Source organism: Podarcis vaucheri, assembly GCF_965113315.1.
Source record: "Podarcis vaucheri genome assembly, chromosome: 9".
In the NCBI taxonomy this organism is placed as follows: domain Eukaryota; kingdom Metazoa; phylum Chordata; class Lepidosauria; order Squamata; family Lacertidae; genus Podarcis; species Podarcis vaucheri.
Window position 1 is genome coordinate 56,230,824 of NC_138767.1, and position 27,295 is coordinate 56,258,118.

General features: G+C 41.5%; 1 protein-coding gene across 4 annotated transcripts in view; it reads left to right on the plus strand.

Annotated features, from left to right (window-relative positions):
- The window catches only part of CRACD (capping protein inhibiting regulator of actin dynamics), a 118,056-nt gene that overhangs the window by 51,513 nt on the left and 39,248 nt on the right, over positions 1–27,295 (plus strand). For 3 of the 4 annotated variants that reach the window (XM_082238011.1, XM_082238012.1, XM_082238013.1), the window contains exons 3-4: positions 16,007–16,172; positions 23,503–23,638. In XM_082238011.1, coding sequence (XP_082094137.1) covers positions 23,519–23,638 — 120 coding nt within the window. In that variant the 5' untranslated portion in view covers positions 16,007–16,172; positions 23,503–23,518. Of the gene's footprint in view, positions 1–438; positions 566–16,006; positions 16,173–23,502; positions 23,639–27,295 lie in introns of those variants that run through there. The other variant, XM_082238010.1, reaches the window with a different exon arrangement.

Here is a 27,295-nt window from a genome sequence, read left to right on the forward strand (position 1 = left end):
TTCTGGTGGTCCCTTAAGCTACTGTTTTTTTAGAAGTCCATAGAGTTGTCAGTGGAGTTGTCAGTGGAGGACAGAAGTGCCTGGCGTGCTCTGGTCCATGGGGTCACGAAGAGTCGGACACGACTAAACGACTAAACAACAACAACAAGAGTTGTCATGACTTGATTAAACTGGGGAGGAGGTTTGAAGTTGGGGCTTGTGCATTTTGTTAAGGTTTCCCCCCCCCCATTTCCTTCTGTTATATAATTTGAGCCCTGCCTTGCTGACTTTTACTGAGTAGGAACAATTCCTGCTAGAGGCTTCTTTACTTTCCAAAGACATCTGTGGGCGTTTCTTTTTTTCTGAAATCCAAATATAGCCCATGTATTTTCAACTTGAACCACCAGGCTGTGCCCACACAAACTTCATTTGCTTTTAAATATTCTTTAACCAATTTTGGGATAATTTTTTCCATCCGTGATCTCATAGTTTCAGTTTTTCCTTTGAAGGGGATCAAAGCAGGAAAGGCTCTCTGCTTCTGCCTCTCACCTGCCGTTCAAAATGATCAATTTGCTTAAGAAACCTTGTAAGTAAAATGCCTTTCTTGTGAATTATGAAGCACACAGTGATCTCTGATTCAGAAGCGTGCTGCTTTTTAAAAAATAGCATGTTGCTATAATGCTGGTGATTTGTAGCTTAGGTTTGATTTCTCTTGCAAGATGATTGATGAATGTATAACTTGCTGTGTTTCATATCTGCTAACCTGAGGATGCTGTTGCTTTTCATGCCACGCTCACAACGCTTTTTCATAAGCATGTGTGCAAATTAGACTCTGATTCAGCTGCAGCAGTAATAGGATCAATTTGTTTCCCATTATGCTGCTGTTTGTTTTTTTGCTGGTAACTTCTGTTATTATCAACTGTGGTTGTAGAATTTAGGAACCTGTTTTGACTGGCATTCAGATTTGCAACTGGTAGATAACAAATAGTTTAATTTCCATTTCCATGTTTTCGATCCTGAATGCTGCAGGATTGGGAAAGGAATTTAATGGTATACCCGATGGATTTGGGACTGCGCAGTTGGCTACAAATTTTTTTGTCTGTGCTGATACTAGATTACCAAATTGGTGGCAGTTCTTTCATACCCATTATACTGCAACAAACTGAGAAGTCTTGATATGCCTTTGACTTCTGCAAGTAATCATGTGTTAGTAGACTCCTTTATAATTGTTGGGTACTATCATTTTTTAACAGTAAAATTTACTAACCAATAATCTTGAACACTACAAATCCCACTGAGTTCAATGAGGTTTACTCCCGGGTAAGTGATTATCGCCTAAGAGACATAGCAAAGGAAGGCAGCATTTCTTAACAGATGAACATGCTGATACACAAACCTAATGCGGTAGCATCTCTTGGCAAAGCATTGATTGCAATATTATTATTTTTTACATACCTGAAAAATCACCAGCAGAGGAGGTAATTGATTTAATTCAGATCCTATCGAATGAAACCATGCAATATATTCCACAATGAGTTTTCACAGAATCATAGAGTTGGAAGGTATCTTGGAGCCCCATTTAATCCACCCTAGGTACTAAGTGCAGCTTCTACAGTGCAGGATACGATTTCAGAATCCCTGGCAGATGGCTGTCAGTCTCTGATTAAATACTTCATGTGAAGGAGAGCCAACCCTTTTTGCAAAGCTGTCTCCTGCTGTTAGGAAGTGTGTCTTACTGTTTAGATGAAATCTGTTTCCCTACAATTTCCATCCATTGGTTCAAGTTGTGTCCTCTGGAGCAAGAGAAGATAAATCTGCTCTATTTTCGGTGTGACAACCCTTGGTCTAGCACATTTGCAATGCTAAGCGTGGTTTCAAATTGGGTGGGGGGCCACACATTGAGAGTCCTGCATTGCAGAGGGTTGAATTAGATGACCCTTAGCATCCCTCCCAACTCAACAATTCTATGATTCTCTTCTCCCTGCCGAGCAAACATGTCTCCTTCAACCTTTCCTCATAGGTTTCCAGATCCTCACCATTCTGGTCACCCTCTTCTAGACAGGCTCTGTTTTTTTCAGCATGATTCTTCTATGTCCAGACTGGACACAATGCTCTGGGTGTGTGTGTTAAACTGAAATATTGAGCACTCATGGAATTAAATGACTTTTTTGCCACATTCCGAGGATGATAAAAATGTTGCTTTTTTGTTTTGTTTTTGCCAGGAGCATCAAACCAAGGAATCTTGTTCTGTACGCTGACCGCTTTTAATTGTGATATATATTGTTTCGTTCTATTCTAGTTTTTAGGAAACCTTTATTTAATGTTGTTGCGTTCTTGTTGCTTTTATGGAAGCAGCTTATAGATTTTTTTATTAAGCGGTATAATTTTTTTTAAGCAAATGATATAAATAAAACAGATACAAAAACCCTAAGCAGTCTTCCCACTAGCCCAACCAATGTGTTTTGTAGGTTTTGGTGTTCTCGAGAAAGCACACAGAATGTAACAATGGACAAGCCTAGCACACAAATACCTAGGGCTTTTCTTGACTCTCCCCGGCCTCTGCGCTTTTTTCTTTTATGACAGAAAAACTGCTCAGAGGCAGGGCAGCTTTCAATGTAGCCTGAAGTACTCCCAGAAGTGATGTCTGCATTTGGATGGGTCTGTTTTTTATTTCATTTTTGAATAATGTTCATTTCCCTCGATGGTCAAAGGGGACAAGTTTCGTCTGCTTGGGAGGGGAGAAGGACAAATTCTCCTTCCTGCATGTGACAAGAAATGCTGCTGGCCAAATCCGGATGAGCCCTTGGTGCAGCCTTCTTGGTTTGCTTTCTTGTTTGCTTATACAGTATTTATTAGGCATTTTGGGCTTGCAGGGCCAGTGAGAACAGTAAGGGGCCAGGCTGTGAGGGTGCTTGGCTTGCAATCCTTGCTACACCGGTGCTCTCATTGGCTTTGTGAACCCCCCTCCCAACTGTGGTCTGTTTGACATAGCTCACTACTATGCTCGCCCTGGGGTTAGAAATTTTAAAAATTAAAATGTTGCACAGCTAGAGCCTCTGAGGAGGTAGCTGGGGCAGTGCTTTGCCCTGTCTGCCTGCCTCCAACACAGCTTGCTTCCCCAGCCAGGGAGACAGAAGTGTTTGGCTGTGCCTGCTGATGGCAGTAGCAAGTGTGCATCTTGTTGTTGTTGTTTAGTCATTTGTTCATGTCTGACTGTTTGTGACCCCATGGACCAGAGCATTCCAGGCACTCCTGTCTTCCACTGCCTCCCGCAGTTTGGTCAAACTCATGCTGGTAGCTTCGAGAACACTGTCCAACCATCTCGTCCTCTGTCGTCCCCTTCTCCTTGTGCCCTCCATCTTTCCCAACATCAGGGTCTTTTCCAGGGAGTCTTCTCTTCTCATGAGGTGGCCAAAGTATTGGAGCCTCAGCTTCAGGATCTGTCCTTCCAGTGAGCACTCAGGGCTGATTTCCTTAAGAATGGAGAGGTCTGACCTTCTTGCAGCTCATGGGACTCTCAAGAGTCTCCTCCAGCACCATAATTCAAAAGCATCAATTCTTCGGCGGTCAGCCTTCTTTGTGGTCCAGCTCTCACTTCCATACATCACTACTGGGAAAACCATAGCTTTAACTATACGGGCCTTTGTCGGCAAGGTGATGTCTCTGCTTTTTAGGATGCTGTCTAGGTTTGTCATTGCTTTTCTCCCAGGAAGCAGGCGTCTTTTAATTTCGTGACTGTGTGCATCTTATTTTTCTTTATTTATATTCCTGCCTCACCTTTTCCCTCTAAGAAGCTCAAGGTGGTGTGCGTCATTTTCCCCATGTTTTCATACCCGCCAAGTGTCCTGGGAGAAAATGGGACATCCCACTTTTTTGAGCAAGATTGCAACGGCCATTTTGGGTGCTGCACTCTTATATGTGGCTGACAGGTGGGTGCACCCTCCTCCCTAAAATACAGTGGGCTGCAGGGGCTAGGAGAGGTCTGGATTCAGCCCACCACCTGGGAATCCAGTTCCCCATGCCTGTTCTAGATGAACGTATTGTTACTGTTGTCATTATCATTTATATATATTCAGTAGTTGGAACTGGAGGCGAGTTTTTGCAGGTCAGAGACTGGCGCCTGTTGGCTTTTGGTGATTTGGAGATTGGAGCCTGGCAGATTTAGATGAATCAGGAGACATCCCCACGCCACAATGCCTGATACAAAGAAGCAAAAATGCCAGTAGCCAGGCAAAATATTTGTTGGTTGCCAACCCAGACCTGAGTATATTTTGCCTGCAGATGTTGGGGACTGAACTGTGCAACTTCTGCATGTATGGTGCCAGCCCCCTTATGCCCTGAAATATACTCGGAGTCGAGAGTGGATTTCATGCTCTTTATTCAGCTCATAGTGGTGAGGAGGAATGGAATTTCCCCCGGAATGTCTGCTTTATAGACATTATTTACACAATGGGCCCCACGTGATTGGCTAATTCCGGGATTCTCCTGTAGGCCAATCAGGTTGCGGATTCACTTCCACCTGGAGCTGGATTGGGTGGCTCCTGTGGACCAATCAGACTGCTGCATTCTGGATCCTATTGTTCTAGGACCAATCAGACTGCTGCATTTTGGATCCTATTCAATTCAATACATAACACACACACCCACTCAACTTCCCGTTCAGTAACGTCCAAAGCCACTCCCATTCGCCTGGCAAGCGAAGCAAATCTGATCTGCCTGCTAGTTCATTCCATGCTATGTTAGCACCGAGTCAAAGTCTGTCTTCACTTCACATCCTCCCAGGTTAATGTGTTTTGAGGCCTACTTGTTTCCATGGCACACTTGATACAAGCGAGCAATACAATAGGGCCTCTGATATCAACTGCCCATTAATAGCAGGCAACTTGTGCCCACAATCTTCAGGAATGCTGCCCAGGGAGAGAGATATTTTTTTCTTTCCTTTTTTTCTCAAAGACATCTGAACGCGTTGGAGTACTTAACTATTCTCTTCTTCAGAACTGTAAATTAAATGATCATTTGGCTTCTTGCACCGCAGACCTGAATAATAAAGAAGCGTTTGCTTTGTCAGTGTGTGTGGGAGTACTGGGTGTTAGCGGAATACAAAGGAAAAGATTCACATTTGTCAAGCGGGTGAACGTCCTTAAAGCTCTCTTCTTTGTACGGTAGCTAAAGAAAGTTCTTTTGAGGCACTATAGGCAGCGACGCCGGCTTCCTTTCCGCTTTTAAGGTATATGAATGACTCATTACAGTACTAGCTGCTGTGAAGTATCCCAAATTCTCCAAACGTAAGTGGAGATGGTGTGATTGCAGGTTTTGATTTATGTCTGACTGCTTTCGATAGCCACTGATATAGATGGAGTACGCATTTCACGCCCTGGAAGTGTCTTGATTTTTCCAGGGACAGTCCCAGAATGATGAAAGCCATCCTTGCTTCTGATTTGATCCCGGAATGTCCCTATTTTCCTGGCCAGCTCCAGAGCTCAGGGAGGAGGCTGAGTCGGTGCTTATCCTGAACGACAGCTGCCCCAGCTGCAAGGGAGCATCCCTCTGCCTCTCCATCGCCTCCCCATCGCCTCTGCCCTTGGGCAGCTCATAATGGGTTAGAGGAGAGGCTGGAGCAAAGCTAGGTGTGTCCACATCTAAAAAAACATTAAGTAAACTTTAATAAGTTACCATTTCAAAACTTAGTGCAACAAATATCTCAAACTTTCAGCGTCCATGAAATAGCTGTTTTCTATCCCGCACCATGAGAAGTACTGACTTTTGCGCTGTAATTGAGAGTTTTGAAATGCTTTCCTATTAACATACAGTTTTTAAATGCTGGCTAGAATTTCTTTCCTTTTCAAAACACTTATCTTTCCAGTGTTTTGAGCATTTTAAATAATACTGTATACAACTGTCTTATGTCTGTGGTCTGTGACTGACTTTCCATTTTTTAAAAATTCTTTGTAGGATATTTCCTGAACAAGACGAAACACATTAAACTGTAATGAATCTTTTAAGAACAAGCTTCTTTTCTTTTTGCATTCTGTGTAGTTTTTGTGCAACACTCCTGGTCGCTTGTTTTTTTTTAAATAGGCAAGACATTGTTTGCTTTAAAAACACACACAAAAGCCCCCTATATTCTCCTTTCATACACAAGGTGGGCACAGTGGCGTAGCGTGGGTTGTCAGCACCCGGGGCAAGGCAAGTAATTTGCGCCCCCTAACCCTAACCCCCAGAAGTTGCGCCCGGTGCGGCCGGCCCCCCCTGCACCCCCCACGCTATGCCACTGGGTGGGCAAATGGGTGGTTGGCTCATAAAAGCAAAAGGAACAGCAACAGCAGCCTCCCCCAACCCCACAGTTCCCCTTTATAGAGGTGGATTTAGGGCAGTACAAGCAGCGTGGCTGCACTGGGCACTCATTCAAGGAGGGCACCTTCCCAAAGTCCACTTACCCAACTTTGAGAAGGAGACATGGGGGCTCAGACAGGGTCCTAGAAGAGGGCTCTAAGATGCTGCCACAGCCTCATTCCTCCTTCCCAAACCCTGGCTTAAGCCAGTGCCATTTGGGCTGGAGGGAGGGCATCAAATGACCTCGCACAGAGCAGCATATTATCAAGATCTGCCCCGCCCTTTAAGCTCAGAACTTGAGACCAACTCTTCCTTTCACCCTCTCCCACATTGTAATTATGCATTCTCTGCCTGTCTTCCTTCTTGGAGCCTGCATTGCTGTTATGTACTGAGTTGAATAGGATCCAAAATGCAGAGTCTGATTGGTCCTAGAACAATAGGATTCAGAATGCAGCAGTCTGATTGGTCCTCAGGAGCCACCCAATCCACTCCAGATGGAAGTGAATCCGCAATACGATTGGCCTACAGGAGAATCCCGGAATTAGCCAATCACATGTGGCCCATTGTGTAAATAATGTATATAAAGCAGACACATTCTGGGGGAACTTCCATTCCTCCTCACCACTATGAGCTGAATAAAGAGCATGAAATTCAGTCGCCATGACCTAACCCTGCCTCCATAACTCTTCAGAGGAAGAGATCTTAAAATATTCAGGGAGAATATTCAGACCCACCAAGTGGCCTTCTTTCCTTCAGATTGGCCAATACCTAGCCGACAGGGACACAGTGAATGCATCAAGTGGTTTATTTTAGAATCTAAACCTATGCCCTCAGCCAATCTCCTGCAAGCACTTCAAAATATTTCTTGGTGCCCCTGGGCCAACCACAATTTATTCAGGGCTCTTGTCAACCAGAATTCTGCAATTCTGAGACAAGGGAGCTGAGCCAAAATACCTTTTTTGAGACTGCTCAGGAAGCAGCAGAAAGACTGGGCATGTTGCGTTTGCTTTGGTTTAAAGCAAAGGCAAAGAACTATGACAAGAAACAGACAAAAATGGCTGTTGTGACCCCTGGTCCTACCTGCTCCTGCCTTTCACCCCACCAGCCGCAGTAGGCAGCTGCCACCACTGATATAGTGACTGATTGATTTCAAAGGCCTATATTGAGTTCTATGAGGAGCCGAAGTAAATGGGAGAGCATTTGGAGGCATGGCTGGGGGGCATGTGAGACTTCTTCCTAGAATATTAGGTTACCACAGGTAGGAAACAAAGTGAGCTCCTATAATAGCAATAGTTCCAAGCACACCCCTTTACATACTCATGACTGTAACCTGTTCCTATGGGGGGAAATTTAACAGTGCACCATGAACATCGTTGCAGTGAGCAAAACTTGCCCACGACCTATGATTGCCCAGCTCCGTTAATAGGGGACTCCATGGAATTATGCAGTGTGCTAGTTCTCCCTTCACATATAAACATTGCTCACAATGCAGCGGTACCTCAGTTTTTGAACATAATGTGTTCTGGAAGTCCATTCGAGTTCTGAAACATTCACAAACTGAGACACTTCCGAGTTTTCAGCATTTGAGTTCTGAAACGTTCGAAAACTGAGGCATTCGAAAACCGAGATGTCACTGTAGATATTTTACCAATTTTTCAATAAGTAGGACTATCGTGAAAAATAAGAGCCCTGCTTTACCATTATTAATTTTTTAACATAGTTTTTATTTTTATTCATTTTCATCTCTAAGCTGTTTTATTTGTGTCATTGAGCTATATCTTTGTTTAAATAAAAGCCTATGACATGCAACTATTACATAAAAAATAAAGCAACAATAAACGTTTATTAACCAAATATTAACCAAAGTTGTTTCAGAGTATCTATACCAAAATGATTACAGTTCCAACTTTACCATTCTTAAGTTAATATTTCATAGTTAAGCTGTAAGTACTGTAGTAACGTTGCCTTTGAATAAATGACTGTGCGAATCTATTTCTAAATTCAGTAGGTTTTCCTATTGAATGCTTTTGCTTACATAGCTTCTTGGTTTTTTTTTTTTTTTAAAAAAAAAGCTTTGCGTGTACAAAGAGAGATGAGGGAAAATGCAGCCATTCAGAACATAAAGGGATTTTCCCAGCATGCCGTGGGAAATCTGGCAACCTCTTTGACAGTAATCTGATGTTGTTTGATAGCTAGAAAAACAAGGGCAGTTAAAATTATAATTTTATTGTATATGGAATTTTTGCTTGCGATAAATGTTAACATTCACTCTCTCTTTCCAGAGATTTACAATTAAGATAGATGTTCATAGCTGTAGAATTACATCTGCCTCTACAAATCTTTGGTATTCAGTGCTGGCATATCAGAAATGTTTGCATAAACAAATGGTTGCAAATGGATGCCATTGAAAACTGGATTTTTCACTTATTGCGAACCAGCCTGGCATGTGACTGCTGCAGGAAAAATCTATGCCGGCTCCCAGTTATATTGTCTGCTGGAACACTCCCACACATAAGCAGAGAAAATTCAGCTGTTTTATTAATGTTTTACACGGCTCTCTGGCTAGACTGTGCTGCTGAAGGCTGCTGCACCTTGTCTGAGCCAAGGGATGAGGGTGCAGAGGGTGGGTAGAGTAAACTAGGAGGTTGGATCATGCATAAGGAGACAATCTACAGTTAATTTACTGTCCATAAAAGCAACACGCAAGCCTACACTGCCTGTAGGGAAGTGATTTTCTAATGTCAGCACCATGTTTTCGTCTTATCCTAGATCAGCTCTGGGTATGCCACTCCCATCAAACTTAGCCAAACATTTGCTGTGACTTTTGATTACCCAACACTAAACATTTTTTTTGCATTTATAAAACACACAGGCAGTCTGATTGTGATTCGAGGACCCGATCCCCGCTTGGGGGAATAAAGACACGTGGACACAGTGTATAAGGTTAATGGGCAAGAAAAGGCCACAACTTTATTGATTACAGCATGTGAGAAGGTATTGGCTTAGGCATTGGACCACGAAAAATTTGAGTCCACCCACTCGGAGAGGGGTGAGTCTGCAGAGGGGTTAACCACCAGCAGGGGGAGCCTGTTGATGCTAATACAACTATAAGCTCTCCCCTGATGTCACCGAGGGTCGTGCCATGGCCCCCCGCCACACAGGCATCGGACAGGATCCACGGCCGCCGGATTCCTTTAACGGAATACCCAAAATTGAAAGGGTAGGCGATGGCCACACTTTGCCCTTCCACACACCAACAACACATTCCAATGCCTAACCGCCAAATACCAAGAAAGTTGTGACAATTGCTACGAGGTAGGGGGAAAAAACCAAAAGGCCGGTGCCAATTTGCCAGTTGGAAAAAATTCCTACCAGGCCCCCTGGGCAACCTGGGAGACCAACCATAGGTCCATAGCAAGGTCATGAGAAGAGCTAAGCCTAACAGGGAGTGGCGGGTGGGTGACTCGAGGCAAAAGGTGAATGAATGGGCAGGATGGCTGGCGCAGCTGCATTTGAGCAGCAAACCACGCCCCCACCAAGCCCCCCCCCGGTTGGGTGCTCAGTCGGGGGTGTGGCGCGCCAGACATGTGAGTGGGGCAGGGGGCAGAATGCCCCCTGCGTGGTGCAGGAATCGTCTCCCGCTCACAACACCTCCCCTCCAGAAGGAGAAAAGGCCTTGTACATATAGCCAAGCCATATCTATTAAAAAAACTATGGGTTAACCACAAGTGGTCCCATTGATGGTCAGACTAACGATAGCTTGTTTTGCAGCTGCTTATGCATTTGTTGCTTGATAAGCATCTGGGATTCAGTGGTAAGCATCTGGGATTCACACATAACACCAAGCTGTAGATAAAACAAATCAAGGTTCGTAGGTCAATAACAAACAATAGCTTCAAATTGTTTTTTGTTGGCAACAAACAAGCCAAAGTTAGCTTGCTGGGTTCAGACGATCAAATAAGCCATAGTTTGATAAACCATGACCCAGCAATATGTGCAGAGAAGTGTTTACTTCAAGTAATGGGTTGATACATTTATTCATTTATTAAATGGTTTTTCATCATTAAATTATGAAATTATTAAAACTGAGCTTAATCAACTGGTTGTTTTTAAGGATGCTATATTATTTCCTCAAATGTTGTCATGAGGCAAAAATATGAAAGACTGACAATTTAAAAGAAATGTGCGAATATAGGAATGAGAGAGAGGAGTTAATTCTGTATCCCCAACCACCCACACATACCCATTTCTTGCTCTTCCTTTCCCTTTTGACAACAGTAGGGCTAAGAGTGGGTGTGAAATATGGCAGTGAAAGGTAATGGGGACAGAGGAAAAGGCAGTGCGGCAGAACTTGTTATTGAAAATGCAGGAATATATTGGGGAGATATTATAGTTCTTATGGCAAGCACTGATAAAACATGTTGCTTATTGAACACTGCATAAAATACTGGAACGTGCTTGTCAAATGTGAAGGACAGGAGCCTTAGGTCATGGAATTTGCTTCTAAAGGCCTCTTTGATTTGCATTGAATTATTTTTATCCTGTGTTCTTCAGTGGCTATAGAAAGTCGGCCTTGACCCCGAGCTTTTATTCACTTAGCTTGAGAGTGGAAAGCACATAGTAAAAATTATATAAATCAAATATTGTTTCAGGTTAGTCAGTTTTAATCTTGGTGAGCCATTTATTTTCCTATTGTATGTGTTGGTTGGTATTAGGTTTACTAGAACAAATTGCACTAGGGATCTGTATAATTTTCAGAAGCAATAGTAACATCCACAAAATAGGGAAGATTAAACAGCTAGGGTACTTTTCCTGTTTTCTGGTCAATACTTGAGTGCGCTTATAGAATTTCAGCCACATATCACCTAGACAACTTTGAGCCTCTTCTGACATCCCCTCATTCTTAGAGAGGGAACCACTGAAATTTTTTGCAGCTCTCTGGTCTTTAGGTCTTGTGAGGTGACATTGGGTAAGTTATCTCTACAGGAAATATATTTTTTAGAAGCGATGTATTCCTGGGGACAGTATCTCTCTCTGAAGGCATGGGTGTGGCACACAGCTGAGGCTTATAGGGTGGTAGAACAGGGGTCCCCCAACCTTTTTGGGGCCCAGGGACACATTGGAAATGTAAGGAACTGTTATCATCGCCACAACATACCCATTTGAAAAACTGGCGACCCTCGGAACGCCCCACAAACGAGCCAAAAGCCTGCACATTTCCCAAAGCAAATGTGAGTAACAGACTCTCTGAAAGACGCCAAAGGCCCCTAATCTAAAATATAAGCAGAAGCTTCTCCTTTTGGTTACGCCAGAGGAGAGGGAAGAGGGAGAACAAAAAGCCAGTTAATACCGTATTTTTCCATGTATAAGACTAGGTTTTTTTCCCTAAAAAAGAATGTCAAAAATTAGGGGGCGTCTTATACACGGATGGTGCTGAGAGTTGGCTGGCTATTGGTTATTGCCGCAAATATGTGGGGCGCCTTATAGATGGAAAAATGCAGTGATTGGGTTCCTAATCCATGGTTTAAGTTACATGTGAACCTTCTTAGAATCTTCTAAATTCATTTCGTATTTAAAAATGTATTTATATGGGGGGGGGGGTTTAAAAAATATTGCCAGTCATTTTGAAGGGTAATGTGATTTTAGCTGTAATGTTCTCATTAATTTGTCCCTGGTGTTTGAGTAATGCAGTATTAGAGGCACAGGAATTGCAATCTGTTGCGAGATCAGATGCTTTATTTTGTGATATTGCTTAGTAATGGGATTATGGGTCAGACAGAAAAATGGAAAAATACTATATCTAGTTTCATGCTATTTCCATTTCCTTCTTGAATTTAATTAAACAAAGATTTTTATGTCTGACAGTTAATATGGTTTAACACAAGTGCACCAGTTACGTTTTGGGGTGGCAGAGTTTTGAAGGTGCAAGGGCACCCATAATTCTTGGATTTAGTAAAAGTTAGAATAAATCAAGGTTTGATTAAACTGGGCTGAACACAGAAGTACCCTGAATTTTGCACCCACAAAACTCTGGCACCCCAATACTTCCCAGGTGTGCTTGCCATCGCATTTATTTGATCTTTGCAAAATGAAAATGACTGGCTTAAGAAATTGAAATATAGGCTGTTGCCGTGTTTGTTTACAATATTTGTATAACATAGTGTTTCTCGAAGCAGCTCACAATAATAAGATGAGATTTATAGGCAGATTATGTTGCCCACGCAAGAACAGATCCGGAATACCATCTGCTGCTGTTGTGCTGTGGTACTGCATAGCTCATGGCTCTGTTTTCTTGCAAAGTTGTGATCCTGGTGGGCAAATAATAATAATAATAATAATAATAATAATAATAATAATAATAACAACAACAACAACAACAACAACAACAACAACAACAACAATCATTATCATCATCCTGGGCAGCAGTGTTTTCCAGATTCTTCTCCTCAGTCTATCACTTGTAGCTGCTATCATTGCTAGTGCTTTTTTGGGAGGGAATTTTATAGGCAAATTCAAATAACCCTTTATCAAGTAGTAATATAGCAAGGTGTGGTACGGTCTTCAATGCTCTAGCAAGTGATGTAAATGTTACTGCACATCTGCATCTGATTAGAAATTTGGCAAAGCCGTGGAGTTATTCTCTTCAGCTCCTGTTTGGCAGGCCATTAGCGACAACCGGCTTAACAAAGTGGTTTCAAGCACACCATGCAAAATTGACAGCTTCTTTAATAGTTATCTCCAGCAAGACAAAGATTGCATAAATTTATTGGTATGGGATAAAGCATAGCTGTCAACTTCCCCCTTTTTTTAAGGGAAATTCCCTTATTCCGAATAGGATTCCTTGCAAGAAAAGGGAAAAGTTGACAGCTATGGATAAAGCGTTCTCTCCCTCTCTCTTTGGTAGGGCTATTCTTTTTTTTTTCTTTTTTTGAATTACAGAACTAAAATAGCAAGTTTTTTAAAAGAATATACAGGCAACCCCCCCCCCAAGCCAACGCTTTTTCAATATGTGTGTGACCGCATCACACCGAACCTGGAAATGACCTGGAAACGTGATAAAGACGTCACTGAAACATAGACCCACACATTTGCTCATTTGTCAGTATTAGTGAAACCATAGTGTGATAGTTATGTAGCCATGTATTCTAATAAAGTGGTACCTTGGTTTTCGAACGTAATCCATTCTGGAAGACCGTTCAAGTTCCAAAACTTTTCAAAACTGAGGCACAAAGGGCGGTCTGCAAATTTAATAGAGAAAACTGAGAAAAATATATTGAAAATTGAAAAAAAACATATGCACTCAGCGGAAGCCGTTTGACTTCCGAAGCGTGTTCGAAAACGGAAGCATTTCTTTCTGAGTTTTATGGCATTTGAAAACTGAAACATACGTCAATGGAGACATTCAAAAACTGAGGCACCACTGTATGTGGTAAAAGTCAAGGGTCTAATCCAATGATAAGGCTTCCCTACATTAACCACCTGGTTACTAAATTGGTCTTCTGTATGGCCATCTACAGCAGGTGTTACAGAGTAAGAATGGGATTCTTCCAAGCTATTATGGAGTCTCATTGCTAGATCTTAAAGAAATGTTTGTCCTTCCTGCTTTTTCTTCATATTCAGATTTTAAATGTATAGTTTCTATTTCAGGTGTTGTTTACGTGTTTTGTAGTATTTATTCCTTCACAGTTTTCCTGAGTTTTCAAAGTATTGAAAAGTATGATGTGTGCTGTTAAGTATGCATTTTAATTTGTAAATAAAATTTAGACTCACTTTTTTAATATTAAGAAAATGACTGTTCATTTCTAGGAAATACTGGACAGAAACGGGGAAATGGGGTGAGGAAGCTTGAGGCTGGAATCTTCCTCCAGCCCAAAAGGGGTCCACAGTTTAACTGCATGATGATCAGATTGCTGCACTGTAATAGAAAGTTCGTTGTTACTTATGTATGAAACCGCAGAGTAAGAAACTCTGAAATTGCCATCTCTGTGTGTTGGGTGATTGGTGTGTTTGTGTTTGTTTGTGTGTGTAATTACATATAATAGTTTCTCTGTTTAATAGCAACACAATCTTCTTTCTAACCCTTTCCCTCTTTCCTAAAAGAACTCCCAAAAAGAGGAAGTGGGGGATGCTTTATTAACCTTTTGGAAACAATGCCTTTATCAGTATGAATTACCTTTATTACCGTGATAAGGTATTGATTAAACCATTGGCTTCCATCAAGACAAAGCAGGAAGCAACAACCAAAAGCTGCAGCAGTGCAGAGCTAATCAACCATTAGGGTTGAAGCAACAACGCCAGCTACAGAATACTGTCGTGTACTACAAGGCTCGCCATAGTATCCCTGCACTTTTGCACACATTTAAGCAGGGAAACTTTCCCACGTTAACAATGTGATTTGTTTGAGCATCTGCACTTAACCAATGACTCAGTCTTATATGTGCTCCGAGACATAATTGAGATCCTGGGCTGCTACAGTTGTCAAGCCCTAACTTAGGCTCACCGGTGTCTAAATTGAGTTAAATGTACAACTCTCTAACTAGGGAGTGGTTCTTTATTTACCAAAATGCCATTACAGCGTAAATGGTATCATGGCTCATAAACACAGAGAGGCAGCAGTTGCCTTGGGATAAGAGGAAGCTACCTCCCAGGTGCCCATAAGCAAACCTGAGGAATAGCTTTGACTCAAACAAGCAATACTTGAATCAACATATTTGCCCAGTCCTTCCATCTTTGCCCCACCTTGTCATTAGCCAAGCCAACTGTGTGATACTGACTGATATCACTATTTAAATATTAAGAACAATGAGCCTTGTGGCAGCTTCCAGACTGACAAATTTATCATGGCCTAAGCTTTCACGGACTGCATTCCATTTCGGCAGACGCAATGCTGTCTGTGAATCCACACAATGGATTTTTATCAAACCACAGGTGTAAATTGTCTTACCAATGCCAGGATGTCTGTGTTCTAATTACTGTTTTTCTGTGATAGGCCATTGTTAATAAGGTTACGGTCACAGCCTGTACTTTTCTGAATTTAATTTCCTTCTGACCTTGCTGTTTACCCCTTCCCCCAATGTATATATGCACCTGCAACTCAGGATGAAATGGCCTTTAGTTGACAAAACCTAACGCACTAGCCTACTAAGATGCCACAATACTTTTCTTGCTTTTGCTGCAAGAGACTAATATGGCTACCCCTCTGGAAATTTAAATAATAAATTAGTTGCAACTCCCCCTTCCATACTCTGATGCTTAGTATCTGTTGCAGGTAATATTCCTTCAGCAACAAAAATAATAATTCTACTGTCAAACCCCACAGTGTTGCAGCATACTGGTTGGTGCATATAATCCTGCTTTTCCGCCTTCTAAATATTAGTCTGGTCCTGACACCCAAGTGTGAATCTTTAAAACTTGAAGCCAGATATTTTAATGCTTTCCATTTTGCTTTTGCAGTGCAGGGCCTTCAGTTTTTAATGCCTCCAGTCTTGTTTTTGATATACAGCACCTTTCTCGGCGTTAAGTGGAAGGCACACATTTAAATTCCAAGCACAACGTTTGCTTAGACTTTTGACTGCTCTTTGGCCTCATTCTTCCTTGGCAAGTGCTTAACTATAACTGCCTTTCCGCTCACCCAAGGGTGCTCAGAGGTGCAGTGTTGATAAGCTCCTGTGTGCATTTGTCTTGTTCTCTGCAGACAAGAAAAAAGCAAGCAAATTCCAGCCTTTTAAGAAGTTTTTTGGTAGGAGGAAAAAACGGGAGGCGACTCCAGACCAAGAGGACACCAAGCTGAAGCCAAGCAGTTCCTTTGGAAATGTCTGCAATGGACTGTCTTCTGATGAAGAGACAAACAGTGGTCTGAGGTAATGAAACTTATGCATTTTGCCACTGCTGCTGCACCTTTTGTCCTGAGCCTGCCTGGAAGAAAAATGGTAGCTATACTGAGAATTCTTATTTGAATCAAGCACGGCCGTTTTGCATTTTGTCAGCTATAACTTCAGTGCAGTTCTTTTGGAGTAAGTGCTTCTGTAATTTGATGACTCCCAAGGGATTGCAGTTTTTGCATCCCTGTATGCTAAACACTGAATATTATAAGGTGTTTGTTAAAATATTACTACAAAATTAACTGGCAGCCCTATAGCTATATAGGTGTTTTACAAAAGATAAACTTGGAGACAGCTCCTCTCCCCCTACACTCACAGCAGGCATGAAACCATTTAGACATTTATACACTGTCTTAAATAAATACATAAATGTTCAGAACTTGCATGAGGAAAGAAATTGTAAGTAATGATGGGTGAGTTTCTCCCCTTACTCTTGCTCAATTTGAAATGAGCTCAGGTAGAACAATTTAATCCCATCCCTGAAATGGGAAGAAAATCATTCTGTTTTCAAACTCATTCTGAATCTCAGCTCCTTTGCACCTCAGATGTGCAGCAAAATAGGCTTCTTCTGTTGCCACCTTCCTCCATTAGAGATGGATGGATCTGTACATTTTTATTCTCTTGGGTTCCATTTTTTTCCAATCTTAAATGCAATTCTCAACATTTCTGCAGCAATTTGTGATTTATTTTATTTGAAAAGTCCTCATGAAAATTATTCAACATTTTAGCGTGAACCCCCACCCCCCATAAACACATTTTAGTATGTCGTTTGGGCTAATGTAGACATTATTGCAAGCAATGTAAGCCTAATACAATGCATTTTTTAATGACATTTTCACTGATACATTCATTTAAATGCACATTTCCCCCCAATATATGCATTCTTGTCAGCATTTAGTTGGATAACTGCATTGCAAAATCCGGATAAGTGTGAATTTCAAAGGATGCCTGAGTTTCTGTTCTCATATTGTTTAGGAAAGTGTCAATTTGATTTGGGTTTCAAAGCAAACTGAATCGATTTTCTCCCCCCTATTCTCTGCCACAGCCCACTTCACTTTCTTATTTGTCCACAGGGTCAGCGGTGGTGGACAGAGCACCAGTTTAGCAATGTTTAAGTACTAGGAACCTGAACTTTCCAGGTCATTCCTAGTGTGGTGTCAAAAGTAATGGGAAGTGGGCTTCCAAGGGTTCCTGCAACATTGGGTCTAACAGAGCCCTTCTGGTTCCTGATACCACCAATATCAAATAAATTCAGATGGTGTAAAGAAGTAGGTTGAGAAGGCAGAGAAAGTGGCTTAACTGAGCAGGCCCAAACTTTGGAGGATCTGGGGTCTGAATTGGAATTAATTCAGTGGTTTCCATACTGAGGAATGTTTGTTTCAGATCTCTTAGTTACAGAGGATTTAGGCATGTAAATTTAGACATTCATTTTTTATTATTATTAAAAGCAAGGGTACTTGATGCTTAACTTTGAAGTGACTGGCGGCCAAATCTGCTTGTGGGAACTCTCAGCTTAATACATCCACCATGTTGACTGGGAGCCATACAAAGCCCGTTGCGTCTGTGAATTCAAAACTAATAATCTAAATTTAAATTTAAATTCTTTAAATTTGTTAAAGAAATATTTAACAAATTGCTTTTGTCCTTACATCTAAGTATAATATTAAGCCTAATACTGTACATGCTATTTATCTGGAGCTGCACATTTCCCCTTTCTTGCCTTTCTTCTCAAAAGCACTCAGGTGCTTTTAATTATTTGTCACCATTGTATTCTGCTTTTCTGAGTGCAGCATGTCTGAAACATATCTCTCTTTATGCTCCCAGCCATCTTGTGAGATAGGTTAGGGAGAAGAACTTGACACTTGACCACCAAATGAGGCTCATGGCTGAGAGGGGATTCACATTCAGATCTATGCAGTCCAAGTCTAACACTCTAATCCAATGGGGAGGAGTCTGTGGCCCTCCCTGATGTTATCGGACTCTACTTCCATCAGCCCCAGCCATAATGATCAAGGACGATAGAAACTGGAGTCCAACAACATCTGGAAGATGTTCTCCACCCTGGCACTAATCAGTTATATCTCAGAGGGGTTGGACATATCTGCAATAATCCAGATATGAGCTGACTCCAATCTTGCCTCTGAAAATACAAAAGAGATTATAAACACATTTTTTTCTGCAGGCAAGTATCTTATTTTCTCAAAGCTAGCATTTCTGGAAGGCGCTGATGCAGAATGTATGATATCATTAAAAAGTTACAGCCTTTTTTATTATAACATAAGATTTTGCATAAGGAAGGATATTTCCAACTGTGAAATTGGGTTGCATAAACTATTCCTCATCCCACAGTATGTTTGTAAAGGTTGAAGCTGCAATAAACAATCTCCAGCTGCTCTCTTGATCACTGATGCTGGGAAGTGATTCACCAGTTAGGCCAAGGTAGTCAATGAAGGAACCAGCAAACGCGTAACTCAAATACTACAAGCATAGAAAATGGTGAAATTACAGGTGCCGCTTAACATGATTGAGAATACATTTTGGTGTTTATTTCTTGGAGTGCTTACTTCTTCCCTTTAGCATCTTGCATTGCATCGTTCTCATGGTAGTTAAGCCTCTTGCAGATAGTGCATGTTTCAGTTCTGATGTGCATTGCAGGCCCAAGGCACAGCGGAGCCATAGCTGGTGAGCCCCAGACTGCAATAAACACAGGATTTAAACAAGCCAAAACTGTAACAGTTTCACAAGTTTTGGTGCAAGCATTGGGTGTGTATCGTGAATCAACCAACCCAACTGCTGGTTGATTATCTTGTCATGGTTAACTAAGGCATAACGGATCACCCTATGGAACACACCAAATCAGGGTGACCCTGCCTGAGATCACCTAGGTGGAGCTATGGCCTGTCAGGCCCCTTCTGGGCATGTGAACAGAAGCGCCTCTACTGTGGATGCTTTCAATGGGATACCTTGATTCACTGGACTGTCAGGATTCCAACTGTGCCATCTAGCCAGACTCAAGGATCCAACCCTAAGCCCTATCCACCACTCGAATTGGACCCTCCAAGCTCTAACTGAGAGAAATGCCAGGACGCAGCTTACTTTTATGTCCAGAGAGCAGACAAGAGTGAAGCCAGAGAGCAAGGGTTGCACTCAGTCCACTCACCAAGCCACACCCCCAAGCTCACCCGCGATTGGCTAGAATTGTGGGTGAGCTCTCAGAAATCATTGGGGTTCATAGGAGGAGGAAATGACGTCCTCCCAGTGTGGTGTAGTGGTTAAGAGCGGTAGACTCGTAATCGGGTGAACTGGGTTCGCATCTCTGCTCCTCCACATGCATCTGTTGGGTGACCTTGGGCTAGTCACACTTCTGTGAAGTCTCTCAGCCCCACTCACCTCACAGAGTGTTTGTTGTGGGGGAGGAAGGGAAAGGAGAATGTTAGCCGCTTTGAGACTCCTTAGGGTAGTGATAAAGCGGGATATCAAATCCAAACTCTTCTTCTTCTCCCCTGGTTGCTCTGATCTTGGGTGGACGTTTGTTGTCACGACACAGGCTGAACTGCAACTGTCTTCAGCCCACAGACAGAGGCAAGCGGCCATTCCACCACTGTAATTCACAGTCAAATTTCTGATAAAAACACCAATGTGAGCTCAGCCTTGGATGCAGTGATCGCAAGTATCTGAAGAGTCACTCACATGTATCATGGCAACTGTTGTCATAGTATCATCATGCCATTTTAGTAAAAGGATTGTTCGGTGCACAGTAGGACCTTGCTCCAAGCAATGCTTTATTCATTGCTAGGATTTTTCTTTTAAAAAAAACCCCAAACCCCAATAATTTGGCACCCGAAAAGTGATATTATTTTGGAGTTATTTTGTCTGGAGGGGGTAAAAACAAGAAGGCATATGGGTGCGAGCACACTGCAGAATGTTACTCTCATTCTTTTTCATTTTCTTGTTGCTATTTGCGAATGCCTCAATAAGGGAGTGGGAGGCAGGTTTCTACACTCCTAAAAATATGTGGCAGCTTGAGGTTTCCAAAAGATGATAATGGTCTTAGAATTGTGCAGGAGCACAGCAAGGACGCAATATAGATAAATCGCTATTCTTGGAAATATATTCCTGTCACTGTGGGTGAACCATAAACATACCCACATATAGAAATACCCGCCAGGATATGTAGCGGATATAGCCATAAAGTATCATAAGAGGAAAGGACACATTCATAGAATTGTTGAAAGATTAAAGATGGAATGTATCTAGAATGTACTGGAGAATTAAATGTGTAGAAGAGCAAATGATTTATTTATTTTTTGAATTGTCATCTTCTCTTAACTGGACACAAACAAACCACTGGGCTCAAAAAGTTCTTTCCCCGTTTCATGTTGAGTTTTTTTGGTTTTTTATTTGAGCAGTTTTTGTTTTGTTTTCTGTATTTTATTAATAGTTTTGAGTGTTATTTTATAAAAACCGGTGGGTTACACATTTTAAAACAAATATTTATAACATTGGCCACCTGTGTATAGTATCATTGGTTGTTCAGAGACATAATACTCTCCAGACATTACCCCATGTAGTTTAAAAACTCATTAGGCACTGCTGCCACCAGAGTTACCTGCTGGAATGGCGCCACAGATCTCTAATTAAACCGATAAAGTGAATTTTCCTATGTTATAACTGTACTTCTGGCTTCTAATAGTGCTCCTTACTTTTATGTAATACTTGCACACTAGATCAGTGTACTAGGGTTGCAGGCAGTAGGTCAGATGTTGATGTGTTTTCTTTACAAATAGATCAGGAAGCGCCACTATGAAGTCTATAATTGGAATTTGTGATCCAGATAAGTCACTTGTGGAACTGCACACACAACCAGGATTTTCTTTGACATCTCCACCGCTGCAAGAAAGGCAGCCGAAAAGGCAAGCCGCTTTTAAGCCAAAGAACGGATTGACTGTTTAGCTGTTTGAAGAACTGGAGAAAACTTCAAAGAAAGTTCTGGCACTGTCAGGCAATTCTCCACACACAGCTTTTTGGGGTGGGGGGTGGGGGGGAGGTAGGATGAAAGTTTATGCCTTAAAAAACTAGTTACTCTTTAAGGTGCCGCAATATTCTTTGTTGTTCTTGCTGCAACAGACTGTCATGGCTATCCCCTCTGGAATCTGATACGATATTAATAAATTATGTCTAAATTATTATCCCATCTGTTTTCAAACTGAGATTCTTTAGATGAAGATAAGGTTTCTAAAATGAAGTCCTCTTCTACATGCATGTATAGTGCAATATGTACTAAAATACCGTATTTTTCCTCCATAAAGCTCACTTTTTCCTTCCTAAAAAGTAAGGGGAAATGTCCATGCATCTTATGGAGCGAATGCAGGCTGCGCAGCTATCCCAGAAGCCAGAACAGCAAGAGGGATCGCTGCTTTCGCTGCACAGCAATCCCTCTTGCTGTTCTGGCTTCTGGGATTCAGAATATTTTTTTTCTTGTTTTCCTCCTCCAAAAACTAGGTGCGTCTTGTGGTCTGGTGCATCTTATAAAGCGAAAAATACGGTACATTGTGTTGTCTTTATTGACACATAGCATTTTATTCCCTTGTGTCTTGAATTCTCTGCAACTCTGAGTTATTCTCAACACTGGGTATGATCCTAGTGAAGTTTTGAGCACTTTTAAGGCTTGTTGATTCTAGTGGCAAAACCAGGCAAGAGCTTAAACCTCCCCTGCTGAAATAAGTAAGACATCAACATGTTTTGCATTTGCTTGATTATGCTCAATGACTGGTAGACTTCAGCAGTAAACATTTATTTAGTGTCTCAAGCAGAAACTGCCAAGCCTTATGAAGGTGTCCAGTGCTTCTTGTAGCTCTCAAAAATTGTGATAGCATGATGTACTGAACTATTTTAAAGCTTACTAGCCAAGTCCAGCTCAAGAGAGTTCTTAACTCTGCGGACGTGGCCTCTGTCTGGTACAACTAAATGCATTTTATATTATATATAATGCCTTGCTTCTGCTTTGATTTATATTTTTTTGGGGGAAATGATTCAGTCAATTTGCATTTGTTCCAAAGGCTCTTATTAATGGTTTACTAAGTTTTCAAAGACAAAAGCTTTTCATATCGTAATTATATAACAGCAAGAAGAAATTTTCATCTCTCCTATAACTGGGAATTGGAAAGCCTTTGAAATCTTCATTCCCATTGACTTTTGCTCTGTTTTGCTTCATAATTTCATTTCAAGGAAATCAAGCATTCAAAATACAAATGGTAAATTGCCCTTGATTATATATATTTTACCACTCATGTGGATTAATGTGTGACTAGTCGTGCAGGATAACATATGGCTGATTCATACATCCTATATACAGTCTCTTTGGGAATAAGCGGAGCCACTGTCAGCTGATGGGCAGGGCTCTGCTTGCTTTGAGCAACCATGTGTCTGCTCAGCTGCCATGAGTGTGGTGTAGTGGTTAAGAGCAGTGGACTCGTAATCTGGTGAACCGGGTTCGCTTCCCCGCTCCTCCACATGCAGCTGCTGGGTGACCTTGGGCTAGTCACACTTCTTTGAAGTCTCTCAGCCCCACTCACCTCACAGAGTGTTTGTTGTGGGGGAGGAAGGGAAAGGAGAATGTTAGCTGCTTTGAGACTCCTTCAGGTAGTGATAAAGCGGGATATCAAATCCAAACTCTTCTTCAATGTCAGTGGATTGAACAATTCCACTGCCAGCACAGACATTGTGAGTGTAGATGCATTGGACCATATTAACTGTCCATAAACTGATATTAGAATGAGTATACAATGGCATATGGAATGATTTTTGAGTGATCAAAGTCCAAATTAAAACTTTTTAATTCAAGAAAATGCCTCACTGATAGACTTGGACAAAACAAATTCAGAATTGACCTGAGTTTATTTATTAGTCTCTGTATTTGAAACTAAAGTCATAACTAACTGATATTCATCAATTTCAGTGGGTCTGCTCTGAGTATGACCTAGTAAGGTACCATCACATGTGCCTAAAAACTAGTATGTAGTACCGGTAATTCCTCATATTTTTTGTGCCATGATTTGTATACTACAGACATATATCATGCTCATTGGCCTTTTTCATATTCACCAAATGGTACTTGTGGAAAATGTAAGCTGTGGAAGAAAAGTTGTGAATAGAATGCAAATTAAATATTTTACCTCCCCCCATGAACCTTCAAAACCAGTTAGGACATGGTTTTAAATACATACATACATTAATTTGGGGAAGCAGTGAAATGAAAAATGGCAGAGATGCTTTTACAAAATAAAATCCTCTATGTGTTGTGCTTCAGGTCTTCCAATCATAGTATGGGAACACGGGCCTTTTCCCATGAGAGTATTTTTATACCTGATGGGCGAACAGAGAGTGAAGAGTCTCTTCAAGCAATGTCACAAGAAAACATCCTAGGCAAAGTCAAAACCCTTCAGGTAAGAATTAGAAAGCGACATGACTACAGGTGTTGCAGTTCAAACTCTTTTAATTTTTCTTGTTTCATCATCTTTCCTTCCTTCTGCTGACCCTATTGCTATGCAAAATGTCACGCTGTTAGGAAAGTAGGTTCATTCTAAGTGTGTGTATTTGCAGTTTACAGTTTCTGGCAGCGTTCTCCATAACCCTACGGCAGCATGAAGGCCACACATAAAATTAGGTGAAGCACTGACCACATGTTCAAATACTGTTTGTGCTATGTGAGGTCTTCACAACTTAGAACCCACTAAACTGAATTGGAAGTTAAATCTCGATCAAATCAGGACTGAATAATTAACAGTTATCTGATGTAATGACAAAATATAAACCCAACGCCCATGAGAGCTTTAAAATGCACTCCCATCTCCAGAGGACAAAGGATCAGTTGGGGAGATAGGAAGACAGGAAAACTTTTTATTTTACTTTTTTAGAAGAAGATTGATTAACCTTCCTGATTTAAGGTATATGTCTTTGAAACCACCTGTTGGCAGCCCAAGGCAAGCAGTAAAAAGGCTTGTCACGCATCTGTCAAGTCCCAATGCATGGGTGGTGATGAGTTCCATCCAGTCACAATCTGTCAGTTAACTAAGAAAAACTTGATAAAAATCAGCACAAGCAAATGGAAAAGCTGTCCCTGGGCTGTAGGTTTGTGTCTGTATCTGAATGTGAAAATCTCCCTGAAAGTAGAAAACTCCTCCCTGATATGCTCTGCAGGGTTTGCAGTGAGAAGGAGATACGCCCGCAAAAGTCTGTTCTGCTGGTGGATAGGGCCACAGGAAGGAAACCAGGTCAGAAGGGAGCCACGGTTGGAACGAGGTTGGGAAACACTGATTGAGAACATGCAGGTTTAATGCTTCGTTTCTGGTTCTCATGTGATATTGAAAGAGAACTGACAGGAATTTATCAATGAGAACATTTAATAGGACCTCATAGAAGAAAGTTCCCCCAAGAGCTTGGCTTAATGCAAATATTAAGACAACTGTAGGTCCCACCAGCAAGGTCCTTATTGCTAATATATGTCAGTCAGAACAAAATACATGATAAAATCAAATAAAAATACCATGCATAGAGGCATTTTGTTATTTCACTTCAAACACTTGCTGATTATGAAAAGTCCCCCCCACCAGTGCATTGTAGATGAACACACACAGCTTCCTTTGACACATAACATTTCTATGAGTACAGTGGTGCCTCGCAAGATGAAAAGAATCCGTTCTGTGATTCTCTTCGTCTAGCAGTTTTTTCGTCTTGCGAAGCAAGCCCATTGAAGGATTAGCGGCTTTTAGCGGCTTATCTGCTGATCGGATCAGCTGATAAGCGGCTTAGCGGCTTAGAAAAAGGGGGGGGAAGGAAAAAAAACCCGCAGGAACTCGCAAGACATTGTCGTCTTGCGAAGCAAGCCCATAGGAAATTCGTTTTGCGAAGCACCTCCAAAACGGAAAACTCTTTCGTCTAGCGAGTTTTCCGTCTTGCGAGGCATTCGTCTTGCGGGGCACCACTGTAGCTTCATTCATAAGCCTTTATCAATATTTGCAGCAGCTTGTGGATGGGGAAACAGCACAATAGCCATGCTATAAGAAGGCATCTTTATTTAGAGGTGCAGGTCAGCCTGTCGGAACAGTCATAGGATGGGTAAAATAGTGTTGTAGATATAAAAGATGACAAATGGATCTCCCAAAGGCTCATAGTCTGAAAGTTATGAAGGAACAGCAAGAAGGAAACTGCAGGTAGAAATGTTGCAGGCTTGATGCTCCAAAGGTTAGAAGGATGAAGGAAGAGTAAGAGACAGGGGGTTAAATGAGCCTCTTTTATGAGCCGGAATTTAAGGAATCGGTGGAAGAGAACAAAGGCATGGTTAATGGATACATATGAGCCTCAGAGTGTAATAATGAGGCAGCAAGATAATAGTTATTCATAAGCACAAGCAATTTGATGTCCATTTGAACATCAGTGCCTTGATGCCCGGGCTGCATTATGTGAAATACGACAGAAGAATTATGTGAAATCTCTAGCAGAGTCTGTGCCCTTGGGTGCCTAAATGTTTCCTTTGGTATGGAAACTGGGCTGCATTCTCTCAGGTGCCGTCAACAACAGCTAGTTCCCTTGCGGATTTCCCCATCCTTTGGGAAAGTTGGAGCTGTTCCCACGTTACGCTGCACACATGCACAGACATTTGTGTGGTGAATTTGAAAGCCAGCACATGGATTGAACTCAGTAATCTGGAGTACAGATTGGGTGCATGCATGTTGAAGCGGTCAGGATCACTGTGTTGTGGATGTTCCAGCCAGCAGATGACACAGAATTGTAGACCAAACCCCTGTAATGCAGGAATCTCAACTAAAGCATCCATGACAGGTGGCCATCCAACCTCTGCTTAAAAACCTCCAAGGAAGGAAAGTCCACCACCTTCCGAAGGAGTCCACTGTCAAACAGCTCATACTGTCAGAAAGTTCTTCCTGAGGTTTAGTTGGAATCTCTGTTCTTGTAATGTGAATCCATTGGTTTGAGTCTTTCCCTCCAGAGCAGGAGAAAACAAGCTTGTTCCCTCTTCCATGTGACAGCCCTTGAGATATTTGAAGATGGCGCTTGCCCCCCTCACCCCACACACTTTCACAAAAAATACTTCTCTGGCGGGGTTAAATAGTGGGGCTGAATGGTGATTAAATACAGAATCTAGAGCCCATGAGTAAGATAAAATCTAAAATGCTATTCAAATAAATTTCTTGCTCATGGTAGTGTTGATTTTTGTGCATTGCTTTTGCAGCATTCTACTGCTTTATCTAAAAAGTTTTTTTTTAATTGAGTCTTCTGATTTTTCTGAGCTTAATTTCAATGGTTTATTTGTTTCTTCTGAGATACAATATGAAACCTTGACCAAAGCCACACAGCAAATGAGTCATAGTTCTGTTTCATATACAGTACATATCTATCTTCTTTAATATATTTTATCTCTCCCCTGTTGGAAAAAATACCTCTATTTTGAAAACGTCTGTCTGGATTTGACAATCTCATATTTATTTATATATATAAAATCAGCATGTATCCTTTTCTTTGAACGTGCGTTTCCTGTAGATTTTTCACACATTAGATGACAGGCAGAGAGACAAAATCTTGTGGTAAATTTCCCTGTAATTTAAAAAATAAAAATAATTAACAGTCTCCTCTCTGCTAGCTGAGTATGATTCATCCAGCTATTTCAAGAAAGAAATGCTAAATTTTCCATTTGCCTGTTCCAAATACCTTTTAAAGAGTTTACTTTTCACATGAAATGTATGTCCAATTATTCAGCTCTTTGGTGCCAATTAAGTGCTACCTTTCTTCAAAGAGGGGTGGGGCGGGCAAGGGAGGGTAGCTGAACATTTTGGTCAGTGACAGTGAGGCAGTGAGTTGCAAGTGTCAGTTGATGCTTACAGATCTGTCTGTAGGTATAATTCACTGGTTGGCATGTCTTGGGTAGTGCTTTTTTCGGGGGGGGGTGACGCATACCCCCTAAACATTTTGTGAATCTTCGTACTTTTGTCTATTTACTGTGTTTATTTTTCCAGATTTGAACTATAAATTGGTGGTTTTCTTGAGTCTTGAGTCAAAATGAGAGTACCCCTAAACATTTTTAAAGG